Source organism: Homarus americanus, unplaced genomic scaffold, assembly GCF_018991925.1.
Source record: "Homarus americanus isolate GMGI-L3 unplaced genomic scaffold, GMGI_Hamer_2.0 scaffold46197, whole genome shotgun sequence".
In the NCBI taxonomy this organism is placed as follows: domain Eukaryota; kingdom Metazoa; phylum Arthropoda; class Malacostraca; order Decapoda; family Nephropidae; genus Homarus; species Homarus americanus.
The window spans coordinates 1,700,023-1,720,875 of NW_024723050.1; the positions used below are offsets into that span (position 1 = coordinate 1,700,023).

The 20,853-nt window shown below is 38.5% G+C and overlaps 1 protein-coding gene across 8 annotated transcripts in view; it reads right to left on the bottom strand.

Annotated features, from left to right (window-relative positions):
* Window positions 1-19,672, bottom strand: part of LOC121863242 (TATA-binding protein-associated factor 2N-like) — a 103,531-nt gene extending 83,859 nt beyond the window's left edge. For 4 of the 8 annotated variants that reach the window (XR_006088362.1, XM_042361754.1, XM_042361753.1 and 1 more), the window contains exons 1-3: window positions 19,506-19,660; window positions 16,137-16,161; window positions 12,980-13,042 (exon numbers count right to left, since the gene is read on the bottom strand). Coding sequence is in view for 7 of the 8 variants with exons in the window: in XM_042361754.1 (XP_042217688.1) it covers window positions 12,980-13,042; window positions 16,137-16,150 (77 nt within the window). In the remaining variant the exon portion in view is untranslated. Of the gene's footprint in view, window positions 1-12,979; window positions 13,043-16,136; window positions 16,162-19,246; window positions 19,438-19,505 lie in introns of those variants that run through there. The other 4 variants (XM_042361759.1, XM_042361755.1, XM_042361756.1 and 1 more) reach the window with 4 other exon arrangements.
* Window positions 19,673-20,853: the final 1,181 nt, after the last annotated feature.

Consider the following 20,853-nt stretch of genomic DNA (forward strand, 5'->3'; position numbering starts at 1 on the left):
AGGGGTAATTACAGACTAGAAATACAAATACCTACAGTGATTTACTTGCATATATATATATATATATATATATATATATATATATATATATATATATATATATATATATATATATGTGCATGCGTGGGTGCATACATATACAGTGAACCCTCACTTTACGCGGTCAATTGAACCCACGGTGGCCCGCGTAAAGTGAACAACATAACATATGGGATTAATTGAAATAGAGACTGGGCCGACCCCCAAACTCCACTTTTTCAGACACAATACCTACGTTGTAGTAAAAATAACTTCTTAATTTTATGATGGTATGCACACACAATTAATAATTAAGAGAAATATCAATAATATTAGTTTTTTTAACACTTACATTAGTAGAAAAGATGGCTGGGCACACGGGGATGGGGGTTGGTTCCGAGGCAGAGGGCAGATTATTGGCCCTCACCTGTATCACTTGTATCAATTGTATCACTATCCACCACATAGGCTTGCAGGGCCTCTTTGTCAAACCCCTCTAAGTCCATATAAGTCCATATCCTCACTATCACTATCACTGACTTGGGCCGGCTAAGGTGGGTGGCGGGTGAAGAACTCGGTAATGTTTTGATGACTGGGCGACCTTGTGCGCATCCTGCCCGCACCGCTTCCCGCATATATGAGTAGATGCACCGCGGAAAGTGAAACCGCGTAAAGCGGGGTAATACTGTGTGTGTGTGTGTGTGTGTGTGTGTGTGTGTGTGTGTGTGTGTGTGTATATATGTATATATATATATATATATATATATATATATATATATATATATATATATATATATATATATATATATATATATATATATATATATATATATATTTATATATATTTATATATATATTTATATTATATTTATATTATATTTATATATATTTATATATATATATTTATATATATATTATATATATTTATATATTATATATATATATATATATATATATATTTATATATTTATATATATATATATATATATATTTATATATATTATATATATATATTATATATATATTATATATATATATATATATATATATATATATATATTATATATATATATATATATATTATATATATTATATATATATATATATATATATATATATATATATATATATATATATATATTATATATATATATATATATATATATTATATATATATATATATATATATATATATATATATATATATATATATATATATATATATATATATATATATATATATATATATATTATATATATATTTTTTTTTTACGGGGATAAGCCCAGCTGAGCACAGGTCACTGACCCACACCGGGGTCCAGGGGGCAAAAATGTAATAATAATAATAATAATAATAATAATAATAATAATAATAATAATAATGATAATGATGATAATAATAATAATAATTTCATAGAATATAAAATTTATAATAAATAAAAAATAAAATAATAATAACAACACTACCAGTAATAATAATAATAATAATATTAAAGAACCATAAATAAATACATAAATGAAAAAAGATCAATAGTGAGAAACGATATATGAATGTTGTGTTGTCAATAATAGGGTTAACAATTGAGACCCTGCAAATGTGTGTAAATGAGGCAGAAAGTCAGATTAGCAACCTGGGACTTGGTCACAATTTTCGTGATGCCATATGGCAGCAGGGTCTACCATTAGACAACACATTATGCTTCCAATATCTTCCCAGGCAGTAGTACCTCCCTGTTTGATAGCTGCCTTTTACTTTTTTTCACAATATGTAAGTAGGATGGTGTGTGCAGGTATATCAGTGAAAATAAATGAAGACAGTTACATATAGTATATCTCCCCAAAAATATGAGTTGAAAAACAACCATAACACCTCACAGCTTGGCCCAGTAGCCTGGTGGTTATGGTGATGAGTCTAACCTGGCTACAATGGTGCCAGTGATGTTAACAGAAGTAAATGTGAAAAGAAAGTTAAATGAAAATCTTCACTTGTGTCAGGTATTTGTAGTTTGAAAAATAAATATTGCAGGTATGGCATGAATAGATTGTCATCCTTGTAAGAGTTCAGAAATGGTTACTGCTTAATTACCTCTGAAGAGTTGGGTGTCTACCATACGGATGTTAATTGTCTCAGGTTTTCGTCAATAGTACAGTACAGTGTTGTTATAGATCGACCTTTGATATTTACAATAATTATTTTTTAATTAATTAAAAATAGTAATAATGTTTAAGTGAGCAATAACATATGTTTAATTCTGGAGTTGGGTTAGGTAGAATTTAGCCTACTGGAGATAGCAACAGGGCAATTCATGAGCTTGGGGGAGACTGCAACTTCACATATAGGATGCAGGCTGATATTTTAGCCATTTTTCTGACAAAAAGGTGTGTCTTTTATGCTGTAAAATACGGTAGTTCATTTACAACAAGAGCATTGTTTAGCTAGGAACATCAGCACCAGGATTATCACCTCCACCCTACTCCTTTGCTGATGGTATGAGCTGTAGCTGGGCCAAGGTGGCTGCTAGCTCCTCCTTCAGAGTACATTATAAAAGGGACAAAAATGGAAAAGGCAAGGATAAAAGTATCACTTCAGTGTGAAAGATAATGTGGTAATAAAAGGAATAGGAGAGGAAACTGTCAACACCTCCACCACCATCCTTGCCTCCTAAACACCGCTAACACCAAGCTACCTCACCAAATGGTGCTGCTTGGGGCTGTAGCAAAAATTCACTCCAAATCATTTTGTTTGATGGTAAGAGTAGGATTTACCCAGGTAGTGCAATCATAGTTAAGAGATAGTGAATCTGATTATTTTGCAATATAATTTAATAATCACACAATTCAGATCAAAAAGGCAAGTCTGTCATCAATGATAGCTCTCACTTGCAAAAAAGCCACAGCCATGGCTAACAGTATACAAAGCAACCTATTCTTCTCTGATGTTGCAAAGGCATTCGATAAAGCATGGCATTCTGATATGAAATATTTTACAAAAATACGCCTAACTACTAAAAAAAATATTGTTATGCAGCTTTCTGGATGACATAACAGCCAAATTTAAATTTCCAAACAGAGAATACCATTTCTTGCTCATAAGCAATGCACCCCAGGGGAGTGTCATCCCAAACCCTGTAAATCATTCACACACATGACACCTCACCACCAATTATAGAAGAAAATAAAGATATTAAGAATCCAAACAAAATGTTGCAAATCACAGTCTTCCAAAGGAAACCACATGCAGTAATGTCAGTGACAATTTTGAGAAAAATGGAAAATTTAAACTAACATACCTAAATTCAAGATGATCCTCCAAAGTAAATAGAAGACAACAAATAAAAGTCTCATCAAATCACTCCTCCTCCCAATTCAAACATACCCATCAATACCACTCCTCACTCTAAGTAATGAACAAATGCTGAAATCAGAGACTGTTCAGAATCGCCCAAGATTTATAGCAGGAGAAAGATACCCACCGAGTAGAACTAAGTACAGTCTCTCCTCGACTTACAACGGGGTTCCGTCCTGACGACCAGGCCATAAATTGAAAAGGCAAAAATAATACATAGAAATTCTAAAATGGGTGTCTCTTTTTCTTCTCAGCACCACGAGAACTCTCACTTTTATGCTTGCCAGCCATTTTAAAGGGAATTACAAATGAACATTTTTTTCAGTACACAGCGCAATCACTAACGTCGGGACTCGAAAATACGTAATGTGAAAAATATTTTATACGACCATGGCCGTCATAAGTCCGGGTTGTCGTAAGTCGAGGAGAGACTGTACACTCAAACTCCATCACGACCTGGGATCATACAGTAGCCTGTCAACCAGCAGCTACACTACCTGGCAAAAAAATCTTCATAAAAATTATGACTGATCAAATCAGACAGGGTCTTGTGGGACATTACAACTAAACAAAAAAATTTCCCATCTTTTCAGGCAATATTACCAGAGTTGAAGTTGTACAGTCACTCAAAAAACTCTACAAAATTGTCGAGAAAACAAGACAACGGACAAAGGATTTTGACAACCCTACAAGCAACAACAGGAGTCTCAGTATTCATTCTGAAATTCATCAACCCCCACAAGTAAAGATAGATTTTTGTGATTTTACATAAGTGCTGTCATAGTAGGGGTGCACTCAGAAACTGGGTGGGAGGGGGGATCCAAATATTTGAGCTGGGTGAGGAGCCAACATGGTAAACTACAGAGCACTACTGATAGAGAAACAATTCTTACTAGAAGGGTTTCAGGGGCAAATTTAATCTGCACAAACATAAAATATACATGAATTTATTGAGCTGAATACATGCATACTGTATAAAAAAAAATTATTTTGCATCCCAATGGTTATAATATACTGTACTGTATAGAAAAGATCAAAATTTGTTTAAAATATTTTATTTATTGCACTAAATATACCCCTGTACATAAATACTGCTTTTACACAGTTAACTTTTCTAGAAGCTGGCCTCAACTATGCCCTTGGCCTGTGCTTGAAGGCTAGTGCATTGTTGGTGATTACCAGGGACACAATGAAGTCTGTGCTGGTGATGGTGAGCAGCAGGGCCTGGGCATCAGTCAGTAAGTCTGTAAACCAGCTGCCAGCACCACCCTCCAAAATGTCCTCCATGCAGGGATTCAGTGAATTAAGTGCAGGTGGGAGGGCATGGCCGTGGAAGTTTCCGTGAAATGAGGTCACGTGACCCAACCTTCAGGTAGATAAAGGAGTGACCGTGGGTGGAAAACCCAAAACGTGAAATTGGTGTCAACTGAGTCAGGTATGGGTGTAGGTAGGGAGTGGCTGGGTCCAGCATGGGCTTTTCCAAAATGTAGAACGATGTCAGTTGGGTCAGTTGTACTGTAAATAATAAAGAACATTTCCTATTCTTGGGATTCGGGAGGAGCATGGCCGGGGGGGGGGGGTGTTCTGGGCTACCCAGAAACTCCCCCTGGGTGTGCCCCTGATAATGTACTACAGTTGTACCCCACTTAACGCGGTCAATTGAACCCAGAGGGTCCCGCGTTAAGTGAGATCCGCGTTAAGTGAACAACAGAACATATGGGATTAATTCCAATAGAAACCAGCCCGACCCCCAAACTCCACTTTTTGACGACACATAACTATGTTGTAGTAAAAATTCTATCTTAACTTTATGATGGTATGAAAAAACAAGTAATATAGAAGAGGTTAGGTTAGGAAAGATAAAGGTTAACATAGGAAAAATAAAGAATAGGTTAAAAAACGAAAAATTTTGTGGAACACTTACGGTAGTAGAAGAGATGGGTCGGCATACGGGGATGGAGGCTGGTTCCGAGGCAGAGGGCAGATTACTGGCCCTCAGGTGAATCACCATTACTAGGTGAATCAGCATCACTGTCACTTACAGTTGTCAGGGCTTCCCTGACAAATCCCTCAAAGTCAACTTCAATTTCACTATCACTGGCTTGGGCTGGCTGTGGTGGGTTGCGGGCGAAGAACTCGGTTATGCTTTGCTGACGGCTGGCTTTGATGTTGTCATGATACACCGTGATGTACGGCTCCATAGCCTGCACCAGTCGGGTATGGAAGACTTCATAGCGTTCATCGTCATTGTCGCGGGAAAGGACGGACTTAATTTTTTCTGCAAACTCTATGGCACACTTAATATCACTATGACTTAAACTAGGTTCTTCGGAGAATGACGCACCTTCTTCCTCCTCTTCACTGGCGTGTTCTTCTTCCAACATCTCGTCGGCAGTCACTTCAGGATCTTTGATCACCTCCAGGATGTCTTCGTTGGTGGTCTCGGAGAAGCCTTCAGCTGTAATATTGAGCGCAGCTTCTCTGGCAAGGTCCACTGCTACTGCAACAGTCTGAACCTGACCAGTCACAGGTTCACTCCTCCTCTCACCTGGTATGCCATGCAACACATGTCTCCATGCGTGACGAATCGTAGCAATAGTCAGCAGATCCCATGCCTCCACCAAGAAGTCTACAGCTTGTTTAACGTTAAACTTCTTCCAAAATTGTTTGACGAGAAGTTCTTGAGTCACCGCCTCTTGTTCCTTGTCCTCGTCGCTTTTGCTCTCGCTGTCGGTGTCACCCAGCTTACGCAACTCATCCTTGGTGTTGGTAGAGTCGTTCAGGAGCTTGAACTTCTTTGCAGAGTACGCAGCTTTCACATTGCAGATCAACTCCTGGTCCATGGGCTGGATTAATGACGTAGTGTTGGGAGGAAGGAAGACCACTTTTACGTTGGGGTGACGATCCATAAGTAGGGGCGAGTGTCCAGGTGCGTTGTCAAGGAGCAACAAAATATTGAATGGAACATTCTGTTGCTCGCAGAATTTCTTCACATCGGGAACAAAACAGTTGTCAAACCAGAAGAGGGACAGAGAAGAGGACATCCACGCCTTACGTGCGGTTAGCCAGTGGACATTAAGCTTGTTCATGTCCATATTCTTGTAGGCGTGCGGCTTGCGGGCTGTGTGAATCACCGATAACTTTGGTTTACAGGTACCGGAGGCATTGGTGGTAAACAGGACGGTGATGCGTTCCTTCTGCAACTTCCGACCCCTTACCTTGCTGGCAGACTGGACAACGAAGGTCTTGGAAGGTAACTTTTTCCAGAAAAGACCAGATTCGTCCATGTTAAACACCTGGTCGTCACTGTACTGTCCTTCCTCCATAATCTCACGTAAAAACGGAGGAAAATCTCTAGCCGCCACACGGTCAGCACTCGCTTCCTCACCACCAATGTTGATGTTGGTGATCTTGTTCCTCTTCTTAAACCTATGCAGCCAACCAGAGGAAGCATTGAAGGGTTTGGGCTCTGCAATTCCCAGTTTACGTGACACTGCTGCGTATAGCTCACGTGCGTACTCCTGCACTGAGCGCGTGTCCACCGCCATGTTGCGTCGCGCCTGACGCACCAAATAACTCACCAGCAAATTTTCCACTTTTGCCAGCACCCTGTTCTGGCAATACCTGATAGATGAAGCCATGCTGGCGCGCGAGATCAACTTGCCGTCTTCCTTTCTACAAATCTTGAACAATTTGGTACTTCACCTCGTAGCTTAATGAACGTCGTATCTTCTTTGGCTTAGTGCCGCTGGGTCCAGGTAAGGAAAGGTCTCTCTCTGGGGGCGGTGGTGGTCCGGCGGAAGCCATTTTACGGAACAATGGATGCGCGTTTACACGGTGTGGCCTTGAGGGATCAAACTGCCGCAGCTAGGTCAAGCATCGTCTCTCCTCCCTCCCTCCCTCCCCGGGGTGGTCACGTCATAATACTTTAAGCCAATTACAGCTAGCAGCAGAGGGGGGTAGGGATGCATGGCCAATCACAGTCCGATACGTCATATGACGTCAGTGATAACGCAACAAAGACACACACTGCGCAACCTTACCGCGCGGCTTGCCCAAGCGGAGGGAGGAGGAGGGAGAAGCAGGCAGGCGGGTGGCGCGTGGGCAAAATCTAAAAATAGCGTCTCGAGCCGGACACTCACCGCGTATATGTGGAAAAAATCCGTGTTAAGTGAAAGTTCAGCTCTGGCAAGGCACCGCGTATATGCGAAAACGCGCTAAGTGAAACCGCGTTAGGCGGGGTAATACTGTAGTTCTGAAATGACAGGATAAGTGGGGTATGACATAAGCCTAAAATGGAAGTTGGTAATGCTGTGGACTGTGTCACTCTTGAAAAGGCTAATGTCTGTGTCAGATTATACCCTAAATATACACCTTTTTGATAAGGGTGAGTATGACACTTCTGTTGGTTGTATGCAAAACATTATAGGGTTTATAAAACTACAGTAGTACAGTACTGCACAGTATTTTTCAATTTGGTGGACACAAATGTAATTAATGTGTACATATAAGATGGGAAAATTCCAAACTAAAAGAATTCTATATCAAGGTGACATGGTAACCACTGTATTCAGGAAGGATGGCCAGGAAAAAAATTCATGACAAAGTTGATGGTCACAAGCTACCGACGATGTGTCATGCCATTCTGAGTACGGGGTCCTCGGGTTACAAACGGGTTCTGTTCCTGAAGATGTTCGCAAGTTGGAACACATGCTATGTGCATACTGTACTTACAGAACAATGTTTAAAATCCCACTACAGTAAAGCCTCGAATAAAGACGGTAATGTGTCCTCCAATATTGCAGTGTAAGGTGAATCATCGTATCGCGAATCATTAATTACCATTAAAATAAAGCAATAATAATGAGATGCATTCCCAAGTGTGACCTTTTCATATCTTTTGTGTGGCTTTTTACCCTCTTTACCCCCCAAACAATACAATTAATGAAAAGTGCAAACTATATTCTTTAAATAATGTTTCTGACTGCACCTTATACAATATAAATGAATAATAATATGGTCACACAAGAGGAGATGGGACGCCATTGTTTTCGTTTGTGTTTACAGCCGGGAGTCCGGGACGATAGTTCTACACGAGAAAATTAAGAAAATAAGACCCTGGTTGTAGCTGCAGTAAAATTAATGTAAAAAATGAATTTATATGTTTTAAGTAACGTTATTTAATGTTATTAAATGGAACAATAGAGATAGCTAACCACTAATGGCAAAGAAAAAAACAAGATGGATTGGGAATGCCAACATATACGTGCGGATTTATCTTTTTAAGAATGTGTACCAAAGAATCATTATTGTTTATTACTGAATATGTATTTGATTGAATTAATCTTTATATATGCGAAATGAACAATACAATTCATTAATGACACGTAGAATATTAAAACACACAAGAGGATAAGAGACGGCATTGTTGTCAGTGTTAACACCCATAATGTCAGTTATCCACCCATAACTGAAGAAAATAAGACTGGTTGTTGTTGTTGTAGTAAAATCAATGTAAAAAAATATGTATGTTTCAATTAATGTTATTTAATGTACAGTAGAAATAACCACTGATATTAAAGAAAAAGTGAGACTGATAGTGGAACGCCAATGTTTTTCGTGCACACTCAAGGAAACATAGTAATTTATCTTAAGAATATACTGTATACAAAAGATTCATTATTGTTTATTACTGAATATGTATTTGAATGAATTAATGTTAATATATGTGAAATGAACAATGCAATTCATTAAAAATACGTAGAATATTAAATTACACACAAGGATACAAGACGGCATTGTTTTCGTGAGTGACAATGGTTCGACATAAGAAACTGAAGAAAATAAAACCCAGGTTGTAGCTGTAGTGAAATTAATTAAAAAAAATTTAATACTTTATGTATGATTTAAGTGCAGTAATGTTATTTAATGTTAATAAATGGAACATTAGAAGAAGCTAACCACTAATGGTAAAGAAATAACGCGAGACGATTGGGAACGCCAACGTATGAACAGTAAGTGCGTACATGTGAAAACATATCGTCATTTCACTACTACATATGAATATGAAAGCAACACTTATTTAATGTTCATATATATTTTAAATAATATTTACGAATGTAAAACAAAAATTCTACTCACTAATGGTGGTAAAGTCTAAAACAATAGGACAGCCAATGAATATTGTGTGAATTTTTACTCAGATGACGAAGTCATCAGGTTCAACTCTGGCTGAAGCTGTAGCTTTCCATAAAGCTGCTTATAATGCTAAATTTGATGGTGTAGCTGAAGTTGATGGTTTAGGCCTTCGAATAATAAAGCTGTCGAAAGAACCTTGCACTGCTGCTTTCTTTTCTCATTATACATCTTTATGTAGAGGTCATTTGCATTTATTTAAATTTTAATGCTTTGTTCTGTTAATGGATCCACTTCAGAAAATATGTTCATTGCTTGCTCCATATAATATCCACAGGCCTCTCACCCTTTTCATGTTGTTTTAAAACATCTAGTTTCTCAGCTAAGCTTATACACTTTCTATTAGCTTTTGAAACAACACTACCATCACTTGCTCTCTTGTTCTTGTTGAATAGGGATGCAAAAATTCTGTAAGAAACCTGAGAAAGTTTTTCTCCTTTTCCTGTTCCAGATGCGTGAAAACAAAAGGCCCGCCAAGGTCAGACTGTTGTTTACCACTCATTAGCCAGGCAGCTTCTTTGTGCAATGCACTCTTCATTTTTTTACAGTATTTTCTTTATATAATACATACAGGCATCCCCAGCGTTACGGTAGGGTTCCGTTCCTGGAAAATTGACCGTATCACGAAATTCCGTAATGCGAAACCTATTTTCCCATTGACTTCCATTATAAAACTGGAGATGCGTTCCTACAGAATTTTTTTAGGCCCCAAAAACATAATTCAAGCACTTTTATGAATGAAAATAAACATTTATAAACACATACAATACAGTACATTAAATAATTCATGATATAGTACATGTAATATGAAGAGAAATACAGTTGGAATAAATAAAAATATTGTACTGTACTCACAAAAGATGTTGACTGCTGCGTGAGGATTGGTGGTGCAAAGGAAGTTATTGGGAGGGAGGGGGAGGGGCACTACTGTCTTCTGCCCTGCCCTGTAAATCATCATCTGCTTCTTCATCTGCTTTCACCTTTTTTCTGAATAACTCATCCAAAGTTGTTTGACGTTTACGGCGCACCTTCTCCTTGTACAGCTCAGTGTAGGAACTGAGAGCATTGTTAACTGCTCTTGCAATCTTGATGTTCCTTTCATGGTTGGGGTCGTTATCAGCAAAGATTTGCAGACCTTCCTGTATTAGTACAAACCCTTTAGACATATCCTTTGTTGTCAACTGAAGTGGGGTGGGTGGAGATTCTATATCCTCTTCTTGTCCTGCAGCTCGCTCTTGTTCCAACACCATCAGATCTTCATTAGTCAAATCTTCTCTATGGGACTCTAGCAACTCAACCACATCATTTTCCACAACTTCTTCAAAGCCTATATTATTTGCAAGTATCACAATGTCTTGTTGAACTTTCTGTAGACTTTCAGCTTGTGAAAAACCTTGAAATTCATGGACACACTCTGGCCATATGTTTTTCCATGAACCATTCATAGCTGAGGTTTTCACTTCATCCCATGACTCGGCTATATTATCCACAGCATCCAAGATGTTGAACTTTTTCCAGAAGTCCCTAATTGTAGGTTTATCCTCCCCATCAATTGCTTTTGAGCTGCAAAAAAGTTTTCCTATGATAATATGCCTTAAAGTTAGCTATCACACCTTGATCCATTGGCTGGAGCAAGGAAGTTGTGAGCTTGGGGATGTACTCCACTCTCACATTATCAGAAAGATCATTTAAATTTACTGGGTGGCTTGGTGCAATGCTTTATTAGATATGTTACGCTTAGCATTATATCTTTCTACAGCAGGGCAAAAATAGTTAGTGAACCAGTCTTGAAAAAGGGTCATAGTCATCCAAGCCTTCTTATTGGAATGCCAAATCACAGGTAGATTAGACTTGGCATAGTCCTTGAGAGCCCTTGGATTTTCTGAGTGATACACTAGTAGGGGCTTTAATTTCATGTCACCTGAAGCATTTCCTCCCACAAGAAGTGTTAAACGATCTTTGGATGCTTTAAAGCCTGGTGCTGATTTTTCTTCAGTGGAAATAAAAGTTCTAGCAGGCATGCGCTTCCAGAAAAGCCCAGTTTCATCAACATTGTACACTTGTTCTGGTGTGTAACCTCCTTCATCAATGATTTTCTTCAGTTCAGCAGGATATTTATTAGCTGATTCTGTATCAGCACTGGCAGCTTCACCGCTCATTTTTATGTTGTGTAAATTAAGGCGCTTCTTAAACCTTTCAAACCAGCCTTTACTAGCCAGAAAAGGTTTAACCTCAGAAGATGCAACCTTCCTCTTCCTGCAAATCATTATATAAACTTATGGTTTTCTATTGAATAACCATAGTGTTTAGTGGCACATTGCATTTAGTCTGATCTTCAATCCAGACACTCAGGAGTCATTCCATATTTAGCATCACATCACTTCGATGAAAATACAAGGTTCGAGCAGTTAATGGAGTAGCTGCTTGAGCACTTGATCTTATTTTGTCCTTATTATCACGGATTGTTCCCACTGTTGAAGTAGCAAGACCTAATGTTTTTGCAATCTGGCTAAGTTTTTCTCCAGCATCAAACCTTCTTAAAACATCAAGTTTAATATCCAATGTAATGCCTTTGCGGCTTCTTTTTGCACTACTGCGGTCGCTTCCACTTGATGGCCTCTTTCCAGTCATCTTGAATAAGGGTAATGCACTGTACCGTACTTACTGTATGTTTGTAAAAGTTAAATCCAACTGCTGGGGTGCAAAACATGCGCACACACTGGATGTAAACAATGGAGTGACTCCTCGTGGCGATGCCATGCTTGGCGGTAGCAAACACCAAGAAATCCACACCTAACAAATTATCATTTTCAACAAAAAAATTGAATTTTATATAGTGATTTTTTTTAATTGTTAAAATTTACACCAATTTCCGTAAGGGCGGATTTACGGGCCGTAACGCGAAATTAATGGTCGCAATTTACAAATTCCGTAAGAGCGAAATTCCGTAACCCAGGCTTCCGTAACGCGGAGATGCCTGTATTTGGATTTAGATATTATTTATATGAAAATGTAATTTTATTTTATTTTTTATTATATTTTGGTCGTAAATATGAATGAAATAAGGACGTAAATTGAATTGGGTCCTAAATTAACTAGGGTCTTAAATATAAAAAGTTGTTGGTCGAACCGTTATCGGAAACTTTACTGTGTATCATAGCCTAAGTCCTTATATACATCTAAAATCCCTTAATTTAAGACAAGAGAAGAAATAGAATGATAAAATACAGTAAATGAATGAAAAAAAAAAGTCATCAGGTGGATAAAATACTGTAAATTTCAAGTTTAACCCTGTTTGTATTGGTGGGTATTCGTAAGTTGGACGTTCGTAAGTCAGGGACCTCCTGTATAGACTAAAGCGGAAATGTACTGTAATCAACAACCAGAATTGCAATTAAAATGGAAAAATAATACACTTACCTATGCCGGTGATACCGTTCACGGTCTCGATCCCTGTCCCGTTCTCGTCCCATTGTGGTGGGACTGAAAAGTAAGATAAATATGCATATAATTTATGGAACAAAATATGAAAAACTTACATTCATCCATAAGGAGGAAGCAGTACATCTATTTACTGTTACTGTTTATACAGTATATAGAGAGCACAGTGTCTCTATCTGTGACTGCTCACTAGGCACAGCTACAGTTTTGAAGTAAGAGAGCTGAAATTTGGCAAGATGTGTATGCACCCAGATGTGTTGTATTGGAATTTTGGGGAGTTGGTTCCCCCCCCCGCATTAAAAACATGTCTAAATTGGGGGGAGAGGGTCCCAAAAGGTTTGACCCTCACCGACAAGAGATAGCATTGTAGTTGATGGTGTAGTGGTTGTAATGTAGATTATAGTGTAGTGGTTGTAGAATAAGAATACAGTAGTGTAGTTGATATAGTGGTTGTAATGTAGATAGTGGAGAGGAAGTAGTGAAAAAGTACTTAAGATGATTGTGTAGCTAATAAAATAGTCAAGAACATATATACTGCTAGATGCGTACTGTAGTTTAGACTCTCGGAAAACTTTCCCCAGTACAGTACAGTACCCGGAAAAATTCCAGAGCTTTTAAGTCAAGGGAAAATGTGGGTAAAATACTATAAAATAACACCAAAGAGACCTTTGAAAACCTAACATTTCCTAACTTGTAATTTTTTTAAGAAAACACCATCACCTACTAAACACCGAAAACATGAACAAGGTAAATTTTTTATAGGTTTGGGATTTTTAAAAGTTAGGAAATGTTAGGTCATGTTTTCAAAGATTTGTTTGGTGTAATTTTTAGTATTTTACCTCACATTTTCCCTCGACTTCAAAGTCCTGCCCACTTTAAGCAAGTAATATTGTTGGTAATTTTGACTATTAGAATAATCGAAAAAATAGATTTCGGACAGAAATGCCATTGAAGAAAGGTGGGTAAATTTTTACTTTAGGACATGAGTCCCTTGGGGTTGACCAATATGATTTCCCAGTGTATTTTGGTGTGTTTTAAATGAATCTGACCTTCAGTTTTGGCGGAAATTGCTAATTTTTGCCCCCACTCACAATAAAGGGAGAGAGCCTAGGAAATCAGGGTTTTTGGGTGGGGGAGAAAATGAAAACAAGTTCTCTGACCTAACAAAACCTAACCTAACTCCTAGCTAGGAACTCCACCCCCGGACCCCCGATAGGCCTAACCGAGGGCTCCGCCCCCGGATCCCCCGGTAGGCCTAGCTTAAATTAACCTAAATGTTTCAGTAGTTAAAAACTTTGGGGCGTGCCATGTCCAAAAGTACAATACCTCAGTTAGAAGTGGAAGGACCAGGGATATGTAAGAATTGGATAGAATGATGTTCTTTCTCGTAAAACTCGGTAATAAACTTAAAATAATTGTAGGAGCACAAACGACAACCAACCTCCACCACGGCCATTGTGAAACTGATCAATGAAATTACCCAGGCTGCTTCCTTAGAAAAAAAATAAAATGTGATTGGTCGAAAAACATTCGCATGAAGATATCTGTTATCGCCAGTGGCTTCAGCTACAGTGCTAGCGTGTGATGCCATTAAATCTTTCGACCTGTGACCTCGCCAGATGTAGAAGTGTTTACAGACAAGTCCTGGTTCTGCTGAGTGGACTGTCTTAGACTGGTGGCGGTGGCTGCCCGCCCCTCATTAGACAGATCGCCCTCTCTAGTGATGCTGTGAAGACCAGCCTTCTCCTGTCCGAGAATTTGTGCTGGGACGATTTACGCAATACTGTTTTCTCTTGGAACACCATACTGATCTGCATTGACCAGCACTTGTAAGTACAGTTTAAGTGATGACATACCCCTCGGTACTGAAATATTGTTGACTAATTACGCCTACTCATTTCTGCCTAACCTGCAGTAATAAGACAATGCAGAATGAAGCGAAGCTAGGATTAATAGTCATGAACTTTGTGTTATGTCAGTATGTTTAATAAATTGTAATTAAGATAAAATTGTGTGAGACTAACTAATTATGTATCAGATGGATCACCTCGAAATATTATGAACGCCTTCTCCTCTGCAGGTTTTGACCACATCAATAAATATTGAATGCATCAAAAGACGGGTTTCAATCATTCTCTTCAACTTGCCCATAACCTGAACGTCCTTAATTAAGGCGTTTACATATCAATACCTCATTGATCATGACTGGATGTCATATGAAAATACTGTGCATGCGTGATGCGCTGATAACATCTCCTCACAGACGAAGACTGAAAACTGCTTAAAATTAATTAAATTGTCCAAAGGTAAACATATAGCACTACCTAATCTAATCTAACTTAACCTAACCTATCCCACTCTGGCAGAGCACTAAATCACCTTGTTGCAGCTGAAAGTATGTCTATGTTTGAGGGTAAATATTTTACAAACTGAGCATTTGCACAAGAAGCGCTACTCTTAAATATTGATTCATAATTACAAAAAAGACGTCTAATTATAAGATAATTTTCATTTATTACATTACCGGAGGAAATGTATAAAAACGGAGACAGCTTATCCAAAATTTTCTCTATTTTCTTCCATTAATCTTCCTCCATTATCGCCTGCCTCACCTCCAGCACTGCGTGTTTCCTGCGTGTCTCCTTCATAAATCATCAAGCGCATGCGTTCCCGTACACGTCATACGTCCAATCAAAAGCGTTTTTGTTTTTGGAACCAATTAAAATGATTTTGGGTTTAATTCGCGATATATATTTGGCCCAATCAAATTCAAGTTTTATTTTGGGTCTCTCATATTTCGAAATTCAAGCTCAGTTCCGACCATGGAAGTCTGCGATGGGTGTCATTTAAATTATATGGAGCTCATTGCGAGTTTTTTGGAAAAAAAAAAACGAAGTAACTATAGCATTTTTTCGATCGCATGGTGTTCTTCCAACCTCAGTAAAGTGTATTAGGAGAAAGACAATGTAAATACAGTGGTCCCTCGGTTAACGAGCACAATTCGTTCCAGAAGGTTGCTCGTTAACCGAAATTTTTTTTAACCGAAACCATTGTTTCAATGGGTTTTTGGGTAATTGGTTCCAGCTCACTGAAAATTGCATACAAACTAAAAACAAATGCAGTAAAGTACACTTACTTTGAGGTGTGCATGTAGAAGGCTCCTGGTTGATGATGATGATGATGGGAATTAGAATGGGGGTGGAGGAGAAGGGAGAAGAGAAGGCATTGGGGTGGAAGAGAAGTCACCCCAATGCCGCCAATTCACCCATAAAATTTTAGTTCACTTGGTATAATTCAAGATTATTTTATTTAAATCAACACTGCACTGTGCTATATATTATCAGTATGTAAAATATATTTCAAAATGACCAATAATTTGACTTTTAACACAGAAAAAAAGCGTTTATGTTGAGTCTCAAACAAGATGTTCCTTCCTCTGAACTGGTAAACAAACTGACGCCAAGCTTGGTGTGTTGAGTGGCTGTTTGGAGCGCAAAAAACTAGCTTCCTAAACTTCAATTATATTCAATAATTGTTAAAATGACTAAAAAATTTTATATAAAACTTTTAAAATTATTGAATAGTACAACCTTCTTGATATTTACTAAATTGGTAAGGAATTTAAGCCCTAAAACCGATTACTGTATTGGCGGACTAATACTACAGCTGGTGGGCAGCCAAATGCAGGCGAAAACATGTTGGGAAAAATTCGTAAGGAATTCGTTAACCGAGGGTTTGCTCATTAACCGAAGTGAAGAATCTTATGGAAGGTAATTCGGTAACCAAAATTTCGTTAACCGAGGGATCACTGTATCACAAAGACCAACATATGTGGCGTTGTGTAAGAATCTCAGAATCCAACGACGAACAAGAACCAGGCCAATAAGGTAAGAAATAGTTGATTCCATCATATGGTGAGAGTCAGTTAGGTTAGGTTATGTTTGGTTTTTGATTTTCTAGTATTTTTGGGTGGATTTTGCCATGATTTTTTTTTTCGGAAAATGTCCAAAGAAATTGTTTTTATAAAAAAAACCAGCTAATTTCCGCCAGAAATGAAGGTCATATTCGGTCTAAACACACACAAATACACTAGAAAAATATATTTTTGACTTTCTAACAGAAAACGATGTGACAGTGCAAATTTACCAAGGAATGAGTGAAAGAAGAATATTAACCGGTAAATTTGCACTTCCACCTCCCCATCTGTTAGAAAGTTAAAAAATATATTTTTCTAGTGTATTTGTGTGTGTTTAGACCGAATATGACCTTCATTTCCGTCGGAAATTGGCCGGGTTTTTTTTATCAAATTTTTTTCAAGACATTTTTCGAAAAAAAAAATGCACCAAAACACACAACACACTAGAAAAACCTAACCTAACCTAACCTAACTGACTCTCACCATATGATGGAATCACCTATTTCTTACCTTAGTTGGCCTGGAGACCAGGTTCTTGTTCGTCATTGGATTCTGAGATTCTTACACAACACCACATATGTTGGTCTCTGCGATACTTACATTCAGTCATGCTCTTAGTACACTTTAGTAAGGTTGGAAGAACACCATGCGATCGAAAAAATGCTATAGTTTCTTCGTTTTTTTTCCCAAAAACTCGCAATCAGCTCCATATAATTTAAGTGACACCCATCGCAGACTTCCATGGTCGGAACTGAACTTGAATTTCAAAATATGAGATCCAATATCTAAATCGATTTTGATTGGTCCAAAAATATCACGAATTAAACCCAAAATCATTTGGTTGCAAAATAAAAACGCTTTTGATTGGTTGTGTGACGTGTACTGGAACACTTGCGTGTGATGATTTATGTAGGAGACACGCAGTGTTGGAGGAGAGACAGGTGATAATGGAGGAAGATTAATGGAAGAAAATAGAGAAAATTTTGGATAAGCTGTCTCCGTTAATATACATTGCCGGCGGTAATGTAATAGATGAAAATGATCTTATAATTAGACGTCTTATTAGAATATGATAATAGATTAGTGGTAGGAAGTGGGAATGTTTAAACGCAATAATACCTATTAACCTAACCTTCTTTTGTTCTATTAGGATGATGATGTAAAATATTACCTTTATCTTTTATGGAAAGATTCCAAAGTTATTGGTTCAGTTGCACAACCGACATCAATTAATATGAGAAGATAATCAATGGCCCCTTTTCCTTCATCCTTTCTAACTAGTACAATAAAACCCAATCCTAAAAATATTTCACGTTATTATTGCGTTTACACACCGTTCATTCCTACCACTAATCTATTATCATATTCGAATAAGACATCTAATTCCTGTATAAGATAATTTTCATCTATTACATTACCGCCGGAAATGTATAATAACGGAGATAGCTTATCCAAAATTTTCTCTATTTTCTTCCATTAATCTTCCTCTATTATCGCCTGCCTCACCTCCAACACTGTCGCCCGTATTATCAAACAACATCTTCCCCTGAAAAGGGTCGTCGTGTTTCAACCCGAGTTTTAAAGTAAATGTTTCTTGAGGGACACCACAGTACAGTACTTAACGGGGTGGTGTGGCGGTAAAATTAACTAATTCCAATATTATAAATTAATTTTATTGGAATTAGTTCATTTTACCGCCACACCACCCCGTTAAGTACTGTACTGTGGTGTCCCACAGGACACATTTACTTTAAAACTCGGGTTGAAACACGACGACCCTCTTCAGGGGAAGATGTTTAATAATACGGGTGTGTGTGTTTCGTGTCTCCTTCATAAATCATCACGCGCATGCGTTCCCCAGTAAAGTGTACTAAGAGCAAGACTGAATGTAAATATTGCAAAGACCAACAGATGTGGCATTGTGTAAGAATCCCAGAATCCAAAGACGAACAAGAACCAGACCAATAAGGTAAGAAATAGGTGATGCCATCATATGGTGAGAGTCGGTTAGGTTAGGCTAGATTAGGTTTGGTTTTTGGTTTTCTAGTGTTTTTGGTGTATTTTGCCATGATTTTTTTTCTTTGGAAAACGTCCAACTAAAAAAAATCGATAAAAAAAGGCAAGTTTCCGCCAGAAATGAAGGTCATATTCAGTCTAAACACACACAAATACACAAGAAAAATATTTTTTTGACTTTCTAGCAGAGAACGGTGTGACAATACAAATTACCAATTTCACTATTACCTAAGCCTATCATCTACCAACCCTTGATTGTGGTAGTGATGTGGCATTTGAGGTTATCACAGTGTTACCGCACGGCCCGTACTTACTATACTGTATTGGCCTTGAATCTGGTGAGCAAGAAATTATAATTTCCAGAGGACTTCCATAAAAAGGAGCTGAATGGTCATTAATGGAAAAATTAGAGACTATAAATAACAACTAAACAAAGGGGCACTAATATCTTTTCGCGCCCCAAACAATCTTGTAGAGCAACAACGCCGTACTCAACACAGCCATCGACACTTTATGTTCACTTCTTTTAACGGGATAAACGATGAACTTTAAATTACTCCCACAGGTACTTACACAAATTGGGCCAACGAATGGTATAAACCGTCAAATATTATTAGCAACACTAACGTTTACTTGTTTCAGCGACGCCACAAACAAGAACGTATGTACTCGTCAAGTTACTGAACGAGCGTTTCCCACAGCGCTTCGTTCGCCAGTACTGAACTTCCACTGGGAATGCGGATTCATTCTATGCCATCAAAATGACGTCATATTATTTAATTTCTTACTTATATTGACAGACATTTTTAATCCTTTTCACCATTGATCCAACAGCGCCCGTTTGGGGAGTCGGTTGTCTCTGTCAGGGTCTAGACATTGAGAGGTCTGCTTATTGATGAATGAAACCGAATCCGCCACAGGTATGACGTCACACAGTGGGCTGCCTGCCTGAACGCACACAAGGTCTTACCTTTACTTTTAACTTCTAGTAAAGCCACGTCCCGTTCGGTTGGCATTGGCAAGTACTTTTTTTTCTTTTGTCTTTTATCCTCTTCACCACTGATAGGCTCGTTAGCCGCTTGGGCGATCAGTCACGTCTCTCATTACATTTCCTTTTCTTTTATTCTCTTTACCAAAAGATCGGCTTGTTAGCCGCTTCGGCGATCGGTCACGTCTCTGTTACACACTGTTGGCAAATACTTGGCATGCACCGGCTCCTTAATGTACCTGAACCCCCTCCAGTGTTGGTCAAGTCTTGTTTTGAAAGAGGTCACACTCGGTGCCGTCACAACACTTTCTGGCGGATTGTTCCAAGAGTTCACAACCCTCACTCCGAAAAAGTTTGCCCTCACAGTTTTCTGGACTTGCGGCTTCTTCAATCTTGAGCTGTTGTGGGGTACGGGATATTTGGTTCACACTCAGGATGGGATGGAGAAAGGAAACTCACAATGTGCTCTCTGTATACATATTGTATTGGATGTACAATGCAGCTTGGTGCTGGGAAGGCAGTATGGTTACAAGCGTGATGTAGAGAGAGCTGGTTGGTGAGGGTGCTCAGAGGAGGACCAGCTTGTGGGTCGCCATGCTCGCCGGCGGGAGCGAGGTCCACCAGGCAAGAGGAGGAGGAGGTATTGCTTGCTGGTGGCTGTGGGAAGTAAGAGTGGTCACCACGAGGTGTGGGTCGCCATGGTCGCCGACTGGAGCGAGGGCCGCCAGGCAGGAGTATAGGAGGAGGTGTTACTCTATAACCAACTCTCCCCCTGTACTGCGCAGCTCATTGTCATTCCTAAAAACCCGTTTTAATTCATACTACGCTACATAATATTCAAATCCACCGCGCTTGTAGAATCTCTGGAGCGTGTTTATCCTCGCGATCCCTCAGTAAGCCCCGCCTTTGTGAAGACAGTTATCAATACGTTCT